The 20,508-nt window shown below is 39.3% G+C and overlaps 2 protein-coding genes across 2 annotated transcripts in view; one reads left to right on the top strand and one right to left on the bottom strand.

Moving 5' to 3' along the window:
• Positions 1 to 6,527, top strand: part of rnf216 (ring finger protein 216) — a 32,468-nt gene extending 25,941 nt beyond the window's left edge. Inside the window, exons 16-17 of the mRNA XM_079625759.1 lie at positions 4,900 to 4,975; positions 5,059 to 6,527. Coding sequence (XP_079481885.1) covers positions 4,900 to 4,975; positions 5,059 to 5,354 — 372 coding nt within the window. The 3' untranslated portion in view covers positions 5,355 to 6,527. The remainder of the gene's footprint in view (positions 1 to 4,899; positions 4,976 to 5,058) is intronic.
• Positions 6,528 to 10,689: 4,162 nt separating this feature from the next.
• fscn1a (fascin actin-bundling protein 1a) lies at positions 10,690 to 17,949 on the bottom strand. Its single transcript, XM_079618705.1, has 5 exons — positions 16,996 to 17,949; positions 14,140 to 14,296; positions 12,939 to 13,060; positions 12,589 to 12,756; positions 10,690 to 12,500 (listed from the first exon to the last, which is right to left on the bottom strand). The coding sequence occupies exons 1-5, from the start codon at positions 17,816 to 17,818 to the stop codon at positions 12,295 to 12,297; spliced, it is 1,476 nt and encodes a 491-aa protein (XP_079474831.1). The 5' UTR covers positions 17,819 to 17,949; the 3' UTR covers positions 10,690 to 12,294.
• Positions 17,950 to 20,508: the final 2,559 nt, after the last annotated feature.

Genomic DNA, 20,508 nt, shown 5'->3' with positions numbered 1-20,508 from the left:
CACTTCTTTTCCTTGTAAAACAGCAAACACCTTTACTTTCTATACATCATCTCGGTTTACAACAGGTTTAACATCCTCCTGTAAAATACCTTCAAGCCCTTTGTTCACAACCCAGAGGGTATTTGCATTTGGTTAATACTCCTGTTACACAAAGTACTTCCTACTTCCTTTTTGAGCCTTATTTTGGAATGGGATTGTAGGTGTTCATTTTGTAATTCAAATCACATGATTTGCATCATTTTTAATTATGACTTCTATTTGATTTGAAATGAATAGACAAAAGCTTTAAATTGACATTACAATACTTTAAAATTTTAATATATTTTTAAAATAATGTCCTAAATGTGATGCATTGATAGTGTATTCATTGTAAGAGTAATTTGGTCTTAGGATAAACACCAGGTGATAAATGGTGTAATGGCTTTGTATACAGTATTAACATATGAGAGGTACGTCAGTGAAACATGTTTGTTCTTATGTATGTTGATGGATTGATAACTGCGGTATTCATGCATTAGCACCATCAAGCATTTGCCTCATTGTTTCTGCAGCTTTATCACTCAGTACTATGATGACTAAAGCACAAATTGCTCATTCATTATTGAAAACACACTGAGAATTTTCCCATTTATTAATCATAAAAAGTTGTTATACCTTTAGTTATAGTAGATTGAGAAATGGCACAAATGGTATACAATAGTTTGTCATCATCCTATCGCCTACTTTTATCGCCTACATTTTGCTCAAAATGATTTTTAAAATGTATTAATAAAAAAAAAATTATCTAGTAGAATGTTCAGACTCATTTTCCACCCTAGCTTTCAAAAATGTTTCTGCTCATGTAAATGCACATGATACCTGCTTTGTGTACACCACATTAACAGTATCTAACCCGATTAATCAATGACATAAAAAAACATCATGCATTTACACAACTTTTTATCAGTTGTTCACTTTTTAACTGTGGATTTAAAAGTGATAGTTCACCTAAAAATGAAAATTCTGTCATTTACTCACCATCATGCTGTTCCAAACCTGTATGAGTTTCTTTCTTCTGTTGAACACAAAAGACATTTTAAAGAATGTTGGTAACCAGACCAGATTGAATTATGCCACCCATTGACATTTATAGTATTTTTTTTTTCCTACTATGGAAGTCAGTCTGTGCCGTCAACTGTGTGGTTACAAACATTCTTTAAATTATTCAACAGAAGAAAGAAACTCATACAGGTTTGGAACAACTTAAGGTTGAGTAAATGGTGGCAATATTTTAATTTTTGGGTGAACTATCTCTTAAAATATAATTCAGCTAAAAACTAAAATAAGAATATATATATATATATATATATATATATATATATATATATATATCACTGATTCTTGAGAGTCGGGACAAAACATGTCCCACATAGAAAAGTCTAATTTATAGCAAAGATTTAGAAATTCATCATGATTGACATACTTACAACGTTAAATCTAAAGGAATTGTGTATATACCTATCTGATTTTTAGAATAAACTTTTTTATCTTTTGGGGGAAAATTTGTTTAAATGTATGGTCTGTGGTTAGAAGGTCCATGTTATTGCACTTGTCCTCAGCAAGAGGTCACAATATTAACCATCCCAAAAAACTCTAAAAAAAAAAAAAAAAGCTCTACTACAATTGTGAAAACATTATATATCAAATAAAAATTAAAGGGTATAAATATAAAAAACAATGCATGAAGTGAACATCAAACAATATTTTCCATAAAAATCTGCCTATTAAAGTTGTGTCCTCAGTTTCTGTCAACTTCCGTCAGATTTTTTCATAAAGCTCTTTAAATCAGGAAATAGCATGGTCAGCTATATCCCGAGGACCCCTTTTCATCTCCCTGCCTGTGGTGAATGCACACTGACGGAGTTGACAAATCCACCAATAACCTCTTAATGTGAGAATATAATATTATTTGTGAATATAGTGAAGGGTTAAACTGTTATTTCAGGGTTTTATTTACACATAAATGCACATACACAGCATGCATTACATTATTTAACCGTACGCATCTGACTTGTAGAGAATGGGCTGGCAATGGTCTGCTTATTATTGTGTAACGTGTAACTTTGCCAGCACTTTAATATATATATATATTTATATATGTAAAGACAGAGATGGAGAAATGAGAAGCCAGTCTAGGGCTGGGCGATATGGCCAAAAAAATATAAAGATAATTTTTTTTTATATCAGTCGATATCGATAATTATCACGATAAATGTCAAATCTTTATTTCTTTCAAGTTTAAAGGCAGATTTTTGCTCCTAAGTCAAAGTTGTAGAAAACAGAGCGTTAATTGTGGTTTTAAACTACTCTTTATTGTCAGAACATATCATGACAAACAGGTGAACATTTCACAAATCTGAGGTAAAACTGAGGTTTTCTTAACAAAATAAAAATCTTGATAGAAAAATGTATTTCTTAGTTTCTGCATAATGGGGGATATTGTTTTGAAACAGGTTTGTGTTGCCTGACTTTGATGGCACGTATCTTCAGCACAGTTTTCAGTGCAGGCTGCAATATTAATATTGCATGTCACAACATCTGGTTATGAAAACTACATACTGCACCTTGAGGATTTTACATCCATCCATTCATCCATCAGTCAATCAATCATGTCAAGTAAATAAAAATCTGATTCTATAGTCGTATTCAAGTACATTTTTCTTTATTTCAAGTTGTATTGTAGGAAAGCATGGCTGGACAGAAATTGTCAGTTGAGGAGCATAGGAGAAGAAATAGAGTACCAACGAAAGAGAAGAGAAAAATTAAACGGTGACCAAGAGAGCAAGCATGCTATGCAAGAGAAGGAAAGACAAAGGTGGAAGAAGAGAGTTAAAGACAAAAAAGTAATACAAATAGACGAGATGGGAGACAGGCAGTGCAGGGCAATCACACATCCAACACACCCAAACACCCACACACAAACACCCACGCACCCACACCCCCACCCACCAACACACACACATGCACCCACACACACACCCCCACCCACACACACACACATGCACCCACACACACACACACCCACACATATACACACACACACACATACACACCACCTTAAAGTAAATGGCTACTTGCAAAGGAGGAAAGGAAGAGGAGAAGAGGTGGATGAGAAAAAGGAGAGCAGGAAGTGGTATAGGGGAGGTAGATGAAAACAGAGGGGGGGAGGAGGGCCCCTGGTTTCCCTTATTGTTGTTTTTTATAGTTGGAAAAGGTGTCATTTATAATAGTTGGAAACGGTGTATGTGCAATATTATAGTTTGCTTTACAGTAAGTTCAATACTCTAATAATAACAAGGAGTAGTTTTAGTAGTAGTGTTTAAAGAGCACATCTGTTCAATAATCAGCAATGCACACATATTTTTTTGTCAACACCGTCAGTTTTTCGTCAACACCATCAGATCTTCGACGTTTGGATGTATGTTTTTGTTAATTTTTTTGGGGGAAAAAATATTCTTCCTTCAGTTGTTGTTGTTTTTGTAATAAAGGACCATCTGATCTACATCCTCTTATGTTTTATTTATTTAAGAAATTTGTTTTTACAATATTGAAATTAAAATCAAAGTTTGAAAATGCAAATATTTAGAAATCTGAGTTTTCAGAATAGTGTGAAATCTGTTTATATATTGTTTTTTTTCATATCAGAGGTAACTAAACACTATTACAATATCCTTCAGAACTTTAGATTCGTGTTGGATTGGAAGAATTAAAATTGTATACTTTTTAGTGTGTCTGACGGAGTTGACACAAATCCAGTTCTGAAGGGAAACGTGTTTATTTGTTAAAAATTTGTTTTTATTTAGAACCCGTTCCTTTACATGGTTAAATAGCTAAGACCTTTCTCTGCAGAAACATATAACTCTAATTGATATAGTGTGTATTTTTAAAAAAAAGTTTTTTAAAACGTATTTTGTCCCGACTCTCAAGAATCAATGATATGATATAATATAATATAATATATTGTATATTATATATCTGGGCTTTAAGTTAGGAACAAAAGTGGATCGCCGTAAAGGAAAGGGGTGCGCTGGATTTATAACACAACAAAATGAGATTATCATTGGAATATGAAATAATGATCATTTTGTCTCGATTCCCTTTTTTTAAATAATCATTGGAATTCAAAATCGAGCAATCGCTCAGATCTACTCCACACCATAAAAGGAGGATGAGAAGCTTCATAAGTTCAGACTTTGTGCATAATGTACATAAGTTTGAATGTAGGGTAACTTAAATTGGATTGGAGAGCTAGTTTTTGTACTTGATGTGTGTTGTTACCATCAAATTCTGCTAGTTGTCCATGGGAACAGTAAAGTCAGGGAATAGAATGACGTAAGGATGAGTAGATGGCAATGCAATTGTAATTTTTGTCAATTGTCAATTGTATTACTGTCATCGCTAAGCAGTGAGAATAATTGAGAAATCCTTTTCCGGTTGATCCAGGAGTTTCACTAATTATCCGATTAAGGCATTTGAATCGTGTTTTTGTGTAGAGAGCGCAGTCAGGGTGCCGTCCTGCTGACAGCCCGGGGGCTGCAATTACCCCTCCATTCAGAGCCGTGCCTAATCACCTGGCACCGTACACCAGGCTAACTGGTGAACTTGAGCTGTTTTGTGTTTGACCGATGAAGTGGACTCCTCCCGAGGTCCTCTGATTTCCCGTTTTTGCCAAGGTCTGACGTGGACGTTGGCATGAGATTGTTCCTGGCAGGGTTTGCTGGTCTTTTCGCATGATTGAACAATAACCAGAGAGCCTGATTACTGTGCCTTTTTTCTTGTTTGTTTTAAAGGCTTTTTTGTTTTCTCTACTTTTGTATCTCTTCTCCCCCACTCATTTTCTGTGTCTTTTTCAATCCACAGCAAGATGATGAGCGAATCATTCAGGATATTCAAAAAGAAGGTGAAGCGGAGTTAAATAAGAAGACCAATCAGTCAGGTCAGTGTTCCTAAACTGGTTAACTTTAGTCGGCCACCTAAACCCAAATCCTGTCAAATGATATTCTGTAACCTCTCCCTCAGAAACCACAGGGAAGCGAGTGGGTCCTCCCCCCGAGCCCATCCCAGCGAAGCGCCCGCGGGTCACATTCCAGGTCCCCAACGCAGCTCCTCAGGCCGTACGCGCCCCTCTGCTCATCCCCCAGGTCATGCTGCCCGGGCCGCAGCAGCATCTTTTCCTTCAGCCCATTCCAGCCCCCTACGTGCCCCCGTTACCCAACCTCCCTCCAGTAAATTACAACCCACGTAACCTGAACTTTGACTTCAATATGCCTATGCACTATGGACCACCGCATCGCTTCTTTCAAAGACCTCTTTGAGGACACCATGGTACCACATTCAAACTACTAAAAAAAAAATCCAAGATTCTTTCTTAACCGTTAGCCCTCGCTGTTTTTTTCTACGTATTTTGTAACCAGAACCAAACTTGATTTTTCTGGAGAGTTATAAGGACGCCTGTTGGCTTCTTTGTTGAAAGTCATTTTTTTGAACAACATACTGAGTGAATAATATGAACACCTGTTAGGTTTCAGTTGAATAAAACAAAGTACTTGATTGAAATTTAAACAATGTTTGTTTGCAAAATCATTCAATTGGAGCCGCTTTCTGAAATTACAAATACATTTTGGGTTTGATTTGATTTGTGATTTCCACCATGAGGTCATCAGCAGAATTGAATGCATTCAACAAACCAGTTTAATATGTATATTTTTTTAATCCAGGGTTTGTCTTATTTTGACATCTTAACTCCTGGAAATACAAATGCCTAGAATAAATTATCATTTTGATGACTATTGATGCCATTTCCGATCTATAAATCAAACATACTATTTGTAGCGCCAGTTTGTAGCGCCAGTTTGCTGCTAAAGTTTACATTACCGTTCAAAAGTTTGGGGTCAGTCCATTTTTTTACAGCAAGGACACCATTAAATTGGTCAAACATGACGACAAACATATTTAAATTTTGAATACTTAACTTTCTGTTCATCAAAGAATCCTGAAGAAAATGTAAAAATTAGGATCTTATCTGATTTGTATCACATCAAAGTTGGAGAAACTAGATGTAAATGTGATGGTGGAGAATATTCTTATTTAATTAGATGGTAGACATTTCTTTGTCCTTAGTTCAAACTGTGAGCTTTACACGCTCTCTTCTGTTGAGTTATTTTTATAAACTTGATTATAATTCCTTGCTTTCCATGTTCATGTCCACGTTTCAGGAGTTAGGTTGTTCTATTTAAAGCTGAACATCAGCAAGCCCAGATGAAATTTCTCAGACAAATGTTCTCAGTATTCTGCTAAACTGATGCAAGCATGATCACATTAGCAAAGTGCTAATTAGGTGTTGGTCACATTAGCAAAACTTTGGTAAAAAGTAATGGGCAAAGAACATCCGTAGTGTAGCGATCCATGGTCACTTCCAAACTAAGCACTTTTATATTGGTCAGATTAGTCAATATATGTAATAAATGAACATGCAAAAGCATCTGCACAACTTGTTGCAGAAGTCTGCTGTTTTTACAGACACCATGTGGAACTGCTCATCAGACACTGATCATCTTACAAAATTATTCAGGAACTGTTGCTTTTGGCTTATGTAATGGAGCTGCTCAATAATTCAGCACAAAGGCCCATAATGCCTGTGGAGCGGGTTGTTTATTGTGTTGTATTGCGTGACTCGTCCATTGGCGTGACTGCAGTGCAGTGAGACTCCTGCAGAGAGTCCGGTCCTCTTGCCCAGAGCTTTAACAAAGAGACAGAGCTCTTGTCCATTAATGGAGCCCGCAGGATCCAGAGGTCCAGCTCTCCTCCCCACTGGCACCAGCCCCTCTGCCCCAGGCCTTATTCAGACCTCTCATGCCTCTTAAAGCACATTACTCACCCTCACAGAGAGCACAAGGCACTTAGAGAAGCCTTTTCATGGTGAAATGTAAGGGATGGTGGTGTGGAGACCATCGAGTGTCAATCAAACTAGAAGAAATAACCAGCAGCCTGAGGTGTAACACAATCCTGAAAAGATCAGGATAATCTGCCCATCTTCACCCATCTGTTGTCGGTGGCATATTTGAGGCACACCTGGCACGGTGCAGGCAAAATGAGAAATGTCTCGAGCTAAGAAGGTCCATTGTCAATAGTGTAGTGATGCATGAAGCGCCATTTTACTCAGAGGTCACTTCCAGACTAAGCAGTTTTATATTGGTCAATGTGACAAACTTGCGTTCAAATTTTAACAAACTTGAATACGATGTGAACACGTTCCTCATGCAAAATACCCAATTGTGCATATTCCTATTCAGATGACTGCATTTTGGCTGCTGAATTTCACCATACAAAGGTAAAAGTGACCATAGCCTTACACAGAGCTTGTTGCAGTCTTACTGGTAGCTGAAAGCACTATCAAATTAGTCAACATGAATTGACAGCCATTCCAATTCTCCAGAAATCTTCAGATTTTTCTGTTTTTACAGGCACAATCCATGTAGACCAGCTAATCAGACACTGACCATCTGACAAAATTACTCAGGAACTGTTTCTTAAGGTGTCTCAGTTTGACATTGTAACCTCCTAATGGGCCAGCAGATGGGAGATCTGTAGGCCTACAGGTGTGAAGGGGTCGACCCTGGCAGCTTGTGCTCAACGCGCCCACAGCTTAAGAGCTTCCTGAAACTGGATCTGTTCCCCTGAATCTTCTGCCTTATGTTTCATGAAGTCACTGTCACAAGTCAAGTCAATGTAAGTCTGCCTGAAGATAGATTAATGCTCCTCGTCCTTTCTTCAAGATATTATGAACATATGATAATGTTCAGATGATCTACAAAGGGATGGTCAGTGTATGTTATAACTGCTCATGTTAAGTTTTCCTTCTTTTGTGTTACTCAACCCCTGGCGTGACGGGCTGGATTCGCAGTCACGAGTGTCATCATCCCCCGTTGTGATGCCCAAAGGCGGTGGTCAAACACGATTTCCCGGGATCAGCAATGGTCATGTGACTGCTGGAGCTGCTGTCCATGTCTTATGATATCAAACTCCCAGAGACTAGATTATTTGTTAGGAAGCATGAACAAGGAAACTATTCTTATTCCTTTATTGGTACACCCAAAAATGTAATCTGCCTTTTGTTGCAATCTTATTCTTATACAATAACTAAGCTTCTTAAAAAACTGTCAGGCATTTGGAAAACAGTCGTTGTGTTTTTTCAGCTCTTTTCTTCACAGACACGCCATCGTCTTTGTAATTCAGTACACCATTTTTGGAGTGTGCCTGTGATCATTTTCTGTATGCATTGAGTGTGTTTCTTTTGCATTCAGCCGATCAGTAAAGCTTGTTTAGTAACTGAACCTAATGTAGCAAGCTGAATTAGTTTGGATATAATTTGCAGAATTCAGTATTTTAGTCTGTAAGATTTACTTCTATTCAGCAAGGTCACATTAAATAGGCTAAAAGGTATTTACTGTCCCCTTTGGACAATGTTGTTACAAAAGATTTATATCAAATAAATGCTGTTCTTTTAATCTTCAGACCAAAAAAAAATGTGGTAAGCTAAAAAAAATATTAAGCAGCATAACTGTTTTTAACATTGATAAGAAATGTTTCTTGAGGAGCACATTGGCATATTTGAATGATTTCTGGAGGATCATGTGACACTAGAATTTTGATTAAGAAAAATTGGCAGCCCAATGTTCACATTTTTACACAAAACTAAATATGTCTAATAAATATTGAAAACCTGAAAATGCTAAATAGGTAAAATGTTGCAAGTCAGTCGAGGTCATGTGACAAGTACAGTAACAGTTTGAAATGGAGGATGTGTCAAGTGTGACACGAGTAGGTGCAGTAGAATTACATTCCACTCCGGCCGCTCTTATAAAAATAGCTTTAAATATCCCCAAAAATGCAAATGAATGGAAACAGAAACCACACGCATAATTAAAGAAACGTCATTACATTTTGCACAGTGCAAACATTGTTCTCTCTTTACACAGACCGTTACATCTGTGCAAAAGCTGTTGTGCTGCTCTGATGCGTTCATTCAAATACCCGTGACGTCTGGATTCTGAATTCAGCTTCTGATCTCGACCGCCACATACGTCGATGAAAATTATGTCTAGAAAATCTCTGCTTGCCCATCTGAAAAACTGCAGCTCCAGACCCACCATCAACCCCCACAACAGAGCCCCCTTAATTTTTCATGGTCTGAGTTGCTATGGAAACATTGGTTCTCGTGTCAGCCAGACTAGATCATTTAACCCTTTAAGGTTTTTTTTTTAGGCCTACATAGCACGGATACTGTCAACACTCCCGTTTTCCCCTGGATTTCTCCCGTATTTTGGTACCCAAATGTTAGTAACATTCATGAAGATTAATTAGTAGCCTATACCAATCAATTTGGTGTATGTTTATTTATTAAACTCACAAATGGCTGAGCAGCTACCTTAGGCTATGCTATTCCACAATAAACATTTGAAAGACACTGGTCATTTGTGAATTGTTGCGTAGAACCTCGTACATTTGAAAAACTGTCGTATAAATAACTACCTATTAGGCTATTTCTCACATAATTATGCGTACGTGCGATTCAGAAGAAAAAAATGCATAGGCCTACGCCTCTCTTCCAGAAGTGATATTTATGAATCGCAAATGATCTTGAAATTGTGCGCAGGCAGCACCCCGGCAGCGCAGCTGAATGGTTTCAGATCTCCGCCTTGTAAATGCCCCTTATTAACACATAAAAGAGCAGCAAACAACGTCCTAATACTTGAGAACGGCAAGAATGGCTTAGATTTTCAAATAGGCCTACATGCAGTAACACCTACAATTACACCTGGCTATTTTCAGTTCTATTTCCGTCAAGAAAACTTTCCTGGTTAACCAAAAAACAAACCTTAAAAAAAAGAACATTGTGAACATTAGAATAAGGTTATGGGACCGTAACGTTCTACAAAACAAAAATTAACGTTCTATTTCCGTTAAGAATACTGGCTCAGTGGAGGGTTAGAAGAATAACATTATTGGAACGTTAGAATACAATTATTTTTCAGTTAAGAAAACGTATCTGGCTAGCCAAAACCTAACCTAAAAAAAATGTTCTGGGACTAGGAACCAACAATTGCTGGGTAGGCCTATATACGTGATCTGGGCATCTCATTTTCCTCATTCATATTCCTTTGCTGCTTTTATTATCTTACTGAAATGTGGCAATTACTTACAGTTAACATGCTTTGGATCACGTGCTTTGAATTTGTGTTTCTATCTTCATTGTGTGCTGGCTGTAGGCTACAGCCTCCACTCACCATTTTAGACTACTTGATCTTCTATAAATTATATTTTTGTTTCTTCAATAACTCTGCAGATGGGATCAAAATCATTTTGCAAACTGCTGCTCCAGCAATAACACAAACAAAAGCCTCATTGATGAAGTGGCCGCCAGCAAAAAAAAAAAAAAAAAAAGTTTGTCTCAAGAGAAAACCAATTCCTCTCATTTTGAGTTCTTCTGCAGCCAGGTATGTTTTCAAAACAAACTCTGGGAGCTGCAGTCATATTTCAGCAAATTCTTCTGTCAACCCTTGAAACAATTAGCTAGATAAAGCCATATCACAATCTTTATGGTATTTTGGCCACTTAAAGAGAATCAATATTTTTGAATGTTTATTTTTTAGAATTAAAAACAAATTCACTGACAGGGTTTCATATTCAAACCATATTTATTTCCGGATTTCATTTGTACCCATGGTACATAAGGGAACATAACCATAATATCAAAACAATATAAAAAGACATTTGTAAAGACTTTACAAAGTCTTGTACTTTACAAAGTATAGATGTGGAATGTCTTTCCCCCCATAATAGCCTTCTAAAGCACAGTCATTATCATTCCCTTAGCAATGCAAGATCAATATTCAAGCTGTAGTATAAACCATTCTTAAATTATGAGAAGTTATGCTCAAAGTGGATGTGTTAGTTTGATGTACACCTGAAAATCTAATTAAGCACCAGTTTAAATATTAAATGAGTCAATCTTGTGTGTGGTGTTAATGTCTTCCTTTTGGCGTTTTCACTGAGGTCTTAATGCACTGTAATGTGTGTGTATAATGGAACAAGGTTTATGATAATGTCTGTGCCTTTTCAAAAACAGCAGCAAAGTGTAAGGTGACATTTCCAGTGACTTTTCCAGATCAGACCACTACACGAGTCCAGTCAACACAGACCTTTGGGATTTGTCAGGATCAAGTGGAAAAGCGGTTTAAATTTACCATAAATACTGTGTTGAACCTGCAACAACATGCCTCACATCGGTATCACACACCCACAGCTGCACGGCACACAAATTACTGATGACATCACTTTTGAGTTGCAGAAAACATTTCAAATTTTAATAACTATTATTTCCCCCCCGCCCATTTACAATTCCAGGCACATCCCTTATGAGATGAGGGACTGTACGGTACCAATCCAGTTCTCTTGGTTTTTCCTCTTTTTAAACATTAAAATTATTTCTAATGGCACAGATAGTGAGGCAGTTCCATCACTGCCGTACTCCAAATACGAAAAACAAAACAGTGTAGCTCATGGCCATTTCAGTGGTCCAAGAGCTTCCTTCATAACTCTGTCAAGTGTATAGAACGAGAGCGAAAAACAGAAACATTCATACATTTACCTGTAAATATTGCCTTTGTCCTTGGATCATGAGGGTAGGTACTTATGACTGGCAATACAGTGGGAGGCATTACATATCAATAGCTCACAGTCACAAGGTTCTTGACATATTTCGCTATGTGTTAATATTAAGAGTGTGAGGCACATACAGGACTGTGCAAAGACAAGGGAGAGGGATCACACTACAATCTGGTACATCAAAATCCTGTGGCTCGACGTGTGGCGCCCGCCCGCATAGTCGATCTTCCAGAGAGTGGACCGATTTGAATGCCAGTCAAATATTAGGACAGAGAGATTAAGAGATGACACAAGGTGTGCTTTAACCACACAACACAAATTTGGATGCCAGTTAAGTCCCAGAAGTCCCAGTTGTGGCCACTCGTCGTCAATGAAAACCGCCCAACATTGTGGTAATGTTGTGGCACACAAACGCTGGAGTATTTAGACATAATCGAGTATACGTGACTAAAGTATTCCCCTTCACCTTTAGGTTTTTCTCTGCTATTGGCCCCTGTGCTCGCTCATATTCAAAAAACATATTCAAAATGCATAACAGAAAGGAAAAAAAACTGGAAAGAAAAAGCCACAGTGGTTACTTAAGTGCTTTTAGTACTCCCACATAGTGGAGCCGTCCAGATCATCGGCGTTGGCCTTCAGAACACCTGCGTGATCGCCCTTGAGATATTTCCCCTCAGTTGTCTTGATGGCCACTTTGTTGTAGTCGCAAAACTCGAGGAAGAAGTCCACCGGGGTGTCGCTACTGCTGATCACGCTCGAATCACTGGCCACCATCCAGTACTTCCCTGTGGAGTCTGAGAAGAGATTCAAGGGGTCAAGGAAAGTGTTAAAACCTTCAACTAGACAATTCAAAATTGAAACATTTTTAAAGTGCAAACAAACCTTGTAAGCTGTAGGCTCCATCTATAAACTCCAACCCAAAGACATCATACGAGGAACGGTTGGAGTCCAGGGTGCCAGTCACCTTCCTGCATCCAATGAAGCCATGCTCCCCTCTCAGCACGATGAGCGGCCTATTGATGAGCTTCATCAGGAACTCCTCGCTCTCACCTGTAAAAGACATTTCTCAAAATCAAGGCTCACAATAGTCAAGCAGCAAGTGTTTGTGCCATTGATGTGCTGCATTTAACATTGCCACGGATTGAGTGGCAATCCATCAACATACGGTCTACTAAATCACTGCAGTGTTGCCAAACAAAAGGTTGAAAATGGTGTACAACACTCCACCCCACCTGCTGAGTCAACAGTGGCAGCCAGCTGTCCATTCTTTTTGGCGGCCACATATTTTCCATTGGTGGCACGCAGGGTTATCTTCTTCCCACGCCACTCAATGTCAAAATAGCAGTTAGCAGACCTGGGTGAAGAGATTATGCATGAAACTATGAAATATAAATCTGGAAATGATACTCCACATTCATACATCGTCATCATAATGATCAAAACAGAAAAACTAATTATTTAAAAAAAAAAAAGACCTATGAAAAATTGTTGCATGTAGATGGGTTACTGCAACACAGAATGGGTTTGTGAAGGAATAATATTCTAAAGTGCTCTTATTATATTACATTAACAGAATTAAATAATTTTGATTCTTTGTGGAATCTTAATGGCATGCCAGCTTCCAAACTGGGAGCAGGGTAAAACATTACTATATAATTAAAACCTAAATACTGCTCAAAAGTTTGGGTTCAGTGTGAAAGAAAGAAAGAAGCTCATAACGCAATAATTAATGTATAAAAAGTGACACATTTGTAACATTATTAATGGCTTTAATATTTCAAATAAATGCTGTTCTTTTGAACTTCCCATTCAAACAATCCTGAAAAAAAGCATCACGTTTCCACAGAAATCTTCAACATTGATAATTAGAAATGTTTCTTGAGCAGCAAATCATCATATTAGACTGATTTCTGAAGGATCACGTGACACTGAAGACTGGAGTAATGATGCTGAAAATTCAGATTTGACATCACATGAATAAATGACATTAAAGTAATTATTAAAATAGAAAGCAGAAGGCAAATTCTAATTGCAATATTTCACAATTTTTTTAAATGTTACTGTATATTTGATTGAATTAATGCAGCCTCTGTGAACATGGGACACTCAAAAACACTAAAAAGTATCTTGCCAACCCCATAATTTTCAACGGTGTACATGTCTAATCACAAACTCCTAAACTGAATGTGGTCTCGCTTACATTTTTTTTAAAGGGTCTATAAATACTAATTTATTATTTTAATTATGGTTATTTCTGATGTTGAAGAAAATTGGAGAGGAAATGAGAACATCGCTTATAGATTTTAGCTGATTTTCTGTCTGATATATGTTAGTGATTGACCCACAACACACTGGATGCAAGATGAAAACATTTACAATACGATACTCAAATGATCCTCTGCAGTGTGGTATGTTTCTGTGATTCACACTCACTTAGTCGAGGCAGTGCACTGGAGGCCACCGTTAGCTGTGAGGGTCCAGTATTTGCCAGTGCAGGTCCTGAAGGCACACTTCTGCGTGTCCTTACTGATTTCCATCTGGAAGGTCTCCTGGTCACCTTCTTCATCCTGGTTGGCAGAGAGGTCCATGCCTGAGAAACACAAAATCATACTGTGAAACTCATAAAAACCACCAAACCCCTGACTCACCACGCATCTTTGATCAGGATCAGGCACGCTGAGTGAGCAGAGACAGAGTTAACGGCAGTTTAGGGATGATGATCTTTACTTGATTACTTGACTAAAGAGTGTTGAATGTCAGGGACTATCACTCTGGCAATTGCTTTGGCCCCCACACACACACTCTCTCACATACAGAGATAATCTCCTTAGGAATTTTGGACTGTCATATATGCCAGGATGCTTAGTGGGAGGCTTCAGGACAACAATAGGTCAATGCATCCGGTTTGTATTTTAGATTCATGAAGCTTGTTGAAAGACCAGACCACCAGTCCTCTTGCAGGAAATGTAATTAAACTCCATTGTATGCATTTAGACAGACGTTCATCAGATAAAGCTTGCATTTATGGTCTAAACCTCTTTAAAGAGGAAAACGTTTTTGGAAGGAAATATTAGATACATTAAGGTAAACATATGAAAGGACATGTAAGAGCCATCATTTTTTATTAATCTCTACTCTAAGAATAGATCCTCCAAAAAATGTTGGTTGGATAAATCAAAAAAAACTTTTAAAAACACTGTTTTATTCTTCAAATATACATGTCATACACATACTTCTAATCTGCGATTCACCATGATTGCTTTCATGTTCCCATTTCACCAAGCTCCTAATACATCTACATGAAATTGCACATTACCACCGCCGTGGCCGGGCCTCAGGAAGGCGGATTGAGTTTCCACAGAAATATGCGTGCCTGAATGAGCAAGGAAAATAAATGACCAAGATGAGAAACACATGGCAGCAACTGGAAGATCTGCACAGGAGAATGACTAAGACACCCGGAGACTTGCTCTAAATCAGTCTTGGGCAGGACAAGGGGGTAGAAAATTCCCTCAATCATTCTAAGGGAGGTACGTATCCTCAACCGGCATTTAAATGGTTTGGGAGGATCTTAAGCCACCAGCAGACACACCCCCAACCCCCATCGCGCGATTCAGCCACACGACAACTGGAGGGAGTCTATTCCCCCAGTGAAAAGCCTTTAACCTTGGCAGCAAAATATTGTATAGACATATTTAGGATTGTTTAGGTTTATTTCACAATTACAGTAATTGCCGAACACTTAAAATGAGCTCATCGGTCAAGCAGCTGCCATCATATAGCAGCAAGGACAAACAATTCTCAAATGAACACAAAATATAACGCAAGACACGGTTGGGAAATCATTTAAGCATTTATGGAATGACAGACATCCGATGTTCTTGCCACAAAGGAAGGAAAAGCAGGCAAGCGAGTAGGGAGACTCCGAATCTTTTAAGACCGATGCATTTAAACGAGTGTTTTTTGTGCATGCTGAAATGGCTAAACTTGTGCATAGCGAGGCTCTATTGTTCTGCGTGCTGGGCTGCCTAAAAGACTCTCAGCAGCTGGGCTGCATGGTGAGCTGGGGCCCAGAGCACGCTGTCTTTGTTCTCCTTCTACCCTCAGCACACGCCTGAAATCTCGACCCCCTCGCAAATTTTCTGAGGAAGGGCTCAAAGGAACATGCCACAAACATTGAACCTTGGGATTGTATCCCTGAAGGCAAATATTTGATTTAGGACAGCGTGAATAGAGAGGACTGGTGGGGTCTCAGTGTAGAAAGATGTGATTTGGATGTTGTAGATCAAAATTAAGTCCAGATTGCTGTGTGCAATTGGCATGAACCGCTATAAAGATAGAAATCTTGCACTACCACAAGGCTAAACAAAATCACACACGTAACAGAGGCAAAATTTATGAAACAAAGGACATATAGAAGAGTCTATCATGACCTGCAGAGACCAAGTGCTTCCTGGCACAGGCCCAACACACTGGCACTGTCCTGCCCCATCCAGCAATACTGATAAACCAGAGCTGGGATTGCCAAATAAATCCAACACATCCTCTAAATGATGCCATTTTTTCCAATTGAGCAGCTATTAAAACATAGCAGAACATCTCATTTCATTTTCAGCAGTAATATGGTAGTGGAGCTGTTATGGTGACACTGAAAATTGCAATATTTCACCAGTCCAGCACTATATAATTTGATCCATTATTTCAGTCTGGCAGTCTCAGGTCAATTCCTCCGGGGTGTTTACAGTAATGATTGCCTCCACTCTCAACTTAATTACAGTATGCTGGACTCTCCAAAATACAGCGTTATAGAATTAACGGAAGAATGCTTGTGCAAAACTGCAGACAAGGGCTTGAGTATGGATTTCATTCTCAGCTAACATTTCTATTGTGGCAATAACCAGAGTACTGTAACCCACTGGGAGCCATCAGACAGAAAAATGGAAGCAAAATGGAACCTCACTTGAATGCACAACCAGATTAACCATTAAAATAATGTTAAGGAAACATTTGTGAGTGGACTAAACTGCAGCAAAGTGAAGCATATGGATTTTTTTTTTCAGACTTTTTCCCGCATTTGCACTGATCCACCCCTGGGCTCTGCCTGTATCCACACAGGAACCACAAGAGAGGGAAAAGAGTTGCATACCTATAATTAGGAATGAGCTGTGGATAATTATGGAGGATTTACAGGAACCCAACCCTGACTGATGATGCCCACATAAAATGGAATAGCATATCTCTTGCATAGATTAACTCATCATTAAGTATGAATAAAACAGCATCATGTACCTTGCCTGGTGGACACATTCCTGTCGTTGCCAGCGGTGAGGACCACTTGAGGGTGGCTCTGCTCCAGAACAAAAAGCTCGTCTTTGCCAACCTTCAAACTCTTGCCGGACTTCATGGTTCCACTGGGGCCAGAGGGAGCCAGGTACTTCCCAGTGCAATCTCTGAAGACAACCTTCCCGGACCTGAACTCCAGAGTGTATCCCGTGGTCTTGTCGGGCTTCTGGGACAGGCTTCCGTCGTTCTTCAGGAAGCGGTTGTCGGAGGTCTGTAGGTGGTACCTCTGGTCCTGGAAGACCAAGGTGATGAGCGAATCAACGCCCCAGGGAACATCTCGGTCAATGGCGATCTCGTTCTGCTCGGAGCTCAGGTGCGCGTATCTTTTCCTGGTGACGCTGAAGATGTTGACCTGCGGGTGCATGGCAATGTGCACGCTCCATTTCTCTGCGATGGAGATGGTCTGGGCGAAGCAGGTAATTCTGTCCTCGGTGCCGCCCAGGTAACGCTTGTGAGGCTCAGACTGCAGTGACCAGCGCCCATCATCATGTGCAGTGATTACGAACCGACAATCCTCGCTCGGGGTCTCGTTTTCACCCGTGACGTTGCCGTCTTTGTCAGCTGCGATGTACCTCCCCAGATGGCTCTTCAGGTAGAACATGTTTGAGTCATCGCCGTCCTGCTCCAAGGTCCAGATCTGTTTCTTCTTCATGCTGGTGGCTGATGCATTGATCTTGAAGCCGAACGTTTCAGCCGTGAGATACTTGTTCCCACAATTGATCAATCCGAATTGGATTTTAAGCATGTCGCTGGTTCCGTTTTCAGTCATGTTTCCTGTTGGCCTTGCTGGAATGGGTTCTGCTGGTGCACTGAGGATGATGTTGATGGGTCTCTTTGTTTTAAAGCAGCGAGCGTGCGCGCGCCTCTGTCTTTGCAGCCTCACAGCGCGAGCGCACAGACACAGCTGTGGCTTTTATACACATGAGTGATGTCACGCGCGCCGTCCCGCCTCCATTCAGCACACTCACACATCCCAAATTAAGTTGGGAAACACAGATTTGGATAATATGATCACTAGTGGAGCCGTTCAATATAGGCTACTACTACTTTTCGAAATACAGGCGTGGTGCTAATGCGCAAAACAGACGCGCGAGCATCCTCGGAGACATCGAACTCTGATCGCGTGCACTTAAAAATGAAAATTCTCAAAAAGTTTTCACCATCATGTCTTTAAAAACCCTTTTCAAACCACATCGGGGGGGGGGGGGGGGTATACGCAGAAGTCAGATATGCTGCTGAGTAAATAATGCAGGGCAGTAGGCTAAGCATGTACAAATTTCATTTGTTTTAAACGGCAAATCACATAACAGATCTTGGTGGATTTACATAATGCTCATGCTCCAATGATATCTCTCAGCATATTGTTTTACTGCAGGAGGAATGCCACTTCACTGGCCAGTGAGAGGATGAGGAAAAACAATGCAGTGTTTATTCTGCACAAAGATATATTCATAGGCTGCACATGTTGGTCAGTGGGTTCAGGAAGGTCTAGTCAAATAAACAGCAACTTCATCCAAATACCACTGGCACAGTTTCAACAGCAGCACACAGGCATGAGAAAATGATGCAGGACATACATTCCACAGTGTCTTTGTAGTTTCTTCTTTCATGTGATTCATCATCAATGGCATATACCTAAAGAAATGCTTTACTGGCATACATTTATTTGTTTGAAAAATCCTCTACATGTAGGGTAGGGGTGAATTCAGGGTGATTGGGTCACTTTTGCCTTTGAAATGACTTGGAAAAAGTGTCCCAATCAAACTGAATTCACCCTATCTCTATAAAAACTATTATTATAAGATTATTTAATGAAATACATGCAAAGGAGAGCATATGAAACTGGATCAGACAATGAGTCACCTGTTTTATTTGCATGTCAGATTAGATATTTATCAGACATCTGTTAAAATGTGAATAATGGTGTTGACTTCCCAAAACAGTATTTATTCAGCTTTGGAGCAGTTCAAATATCTCTGAAAAGTAAAGTAGGGGATTCTGGTGTATAATTACGAGGTAGATAAGGGGGAAAAAAACGTGTGAATGTCAAGTCAAGTCAAGTCACCTTTATTTATATAGCGCTTTATACAATACAGATTGCATCAAAGCACCTTCACAGTGATTACATGAAAATAACACAAAAAACAATTTCATCATCGTCCACCTTTAAGGCAGATCTATAATATTGTTGAATATTAAATGCCCCCAACTAAGCAAGCCAGAAGGTAAGGCAACAGCGGCAAGGAACCAAAACTCCATCAGGGACAGAATGGAGAAAAAAACCTTGGGAGAACCCAGGCTCAGTCAGGGGCCAGTTCTCCTCTGGCCAATGAGTGAACAGTGTATGAAGTTCAGAATGAATCAGAGTATTTGTCCAGTTCCGGTCGGGTTGAAGTCGGAGTGGAGAGGAAGAGAGACTGGTTGACACTTCAGGTCAGCGGTGTCGTCGTGTCCTGGCGCTGGTCCTTCATCAGATCTGGATACGGCCTGGTTCCGGTGCACAGCGGTAAACCTCGGGATAGACAGAGAGACTAATATTAGCGTAGACGCCATCCTTCTTATGATGTACCAAGTACATCAGGATTTACGGGAAGTGTTCCCGGTCCCGGCTGTTCTAAACTATGCAGCCTAACATTGAATTATAATTGTGTGAGTGAAAGAACACAGTTTCAGATTTAGCTGGGGAAATAAAAAGGATGCTGCCCAGTTTGTTGCGGCAAAACATCAAATTGTGCTCCCTTTAGCAACCAAAGACCGCTTTGATCACCATATTCACTGTTGTACACATATCTCCGTACAATATAATATTCTTAAAATCATGTTTTATTCCATACTGTTTTGTTATTTTTTTGTTATTCGTATTCATGTAAGTAGCATTTTCTTTTTTCCACATTTTTTGTATGGTGCTTTGGTAATATTGTTATATTGTGTGTAAAAAAACAATTATTTCCATAAAGACATAAGGAGCAAGAAAGAGAGATGAAATCTACCACTTCCAGTCAACTGCAATTTCCATTACTTGGTGTGATTAACGAGCTGAGAATAGCCGTCAACTTCACACAAATGTCAAAGGAAGTGCCCATTTAGCAAAGCCATCTCCTTTTAGATCCTCATGCATAATGGCGGACAGTTGTGGCATTTGTCTAGGGTGATGTTTACCTAAACAGATTAAGTGCAAATCACATCACGTCTACGAATTTCACCTGAATCCTTCCAAAAGCTGTTGGATTCAGAATGAATGGGAATCTATCTGCATTTCTAAGTGAAGGCTATCTTTGTGAACAGTGTGAAGCCAGAGCAGTTGCCATGGAGACAATGCTCCAATGTGCTGTGCTAAAATAAACCAAGGTCTGCAGCGTTAGCACACTGAAAGCTGATCACAGCAAAGCAACACAACAGGACTTTCAGACACTGAATCTGTAGAATGCAATGGCATACAAAACATCTTACCAGAAATGG

Source organism: Phoxinus phoxinus, assembly GCF_949152265.1.
Source record: "Phoxinus phoxinus genome assembly, chromosome: 1".
Lineage (NCBI taxonomy): Eukaryota > Metazoa > Chordata > Actinopteri > Cypriniformes > Leuciscidae > Phoxinus > Phoxinus phoxinus.
The sequence above is the reverse complement of the archived record's forward strand: the minus strand, read 5'-3'. Positions and strand labels throughout refer to the sequence as shown.

Coding starts and splice junctions, on each gene's coding strand:
- fscn1a (XM_079618705.1), bottom strand. CDS start 17,818: ATGACTGAAAACGGAACCAGCGACATGCTTAAAATCCAATTCGGATTG. Junction 13,061..14,139: donor CAGTGCACTGCCTCGACTAA/GTGAGTGTGAAT, acceptor CTCTTCACCCAG/GTCTGCTAACTGCTATTTTG. Junction 12,757..12,938: donor TGCCACTGTTGACTCAGCAG/GTGGGGTGGAGT, acceptor TGTCTTTTACAG/GTGAGAGCGAGGAGTTCCTG.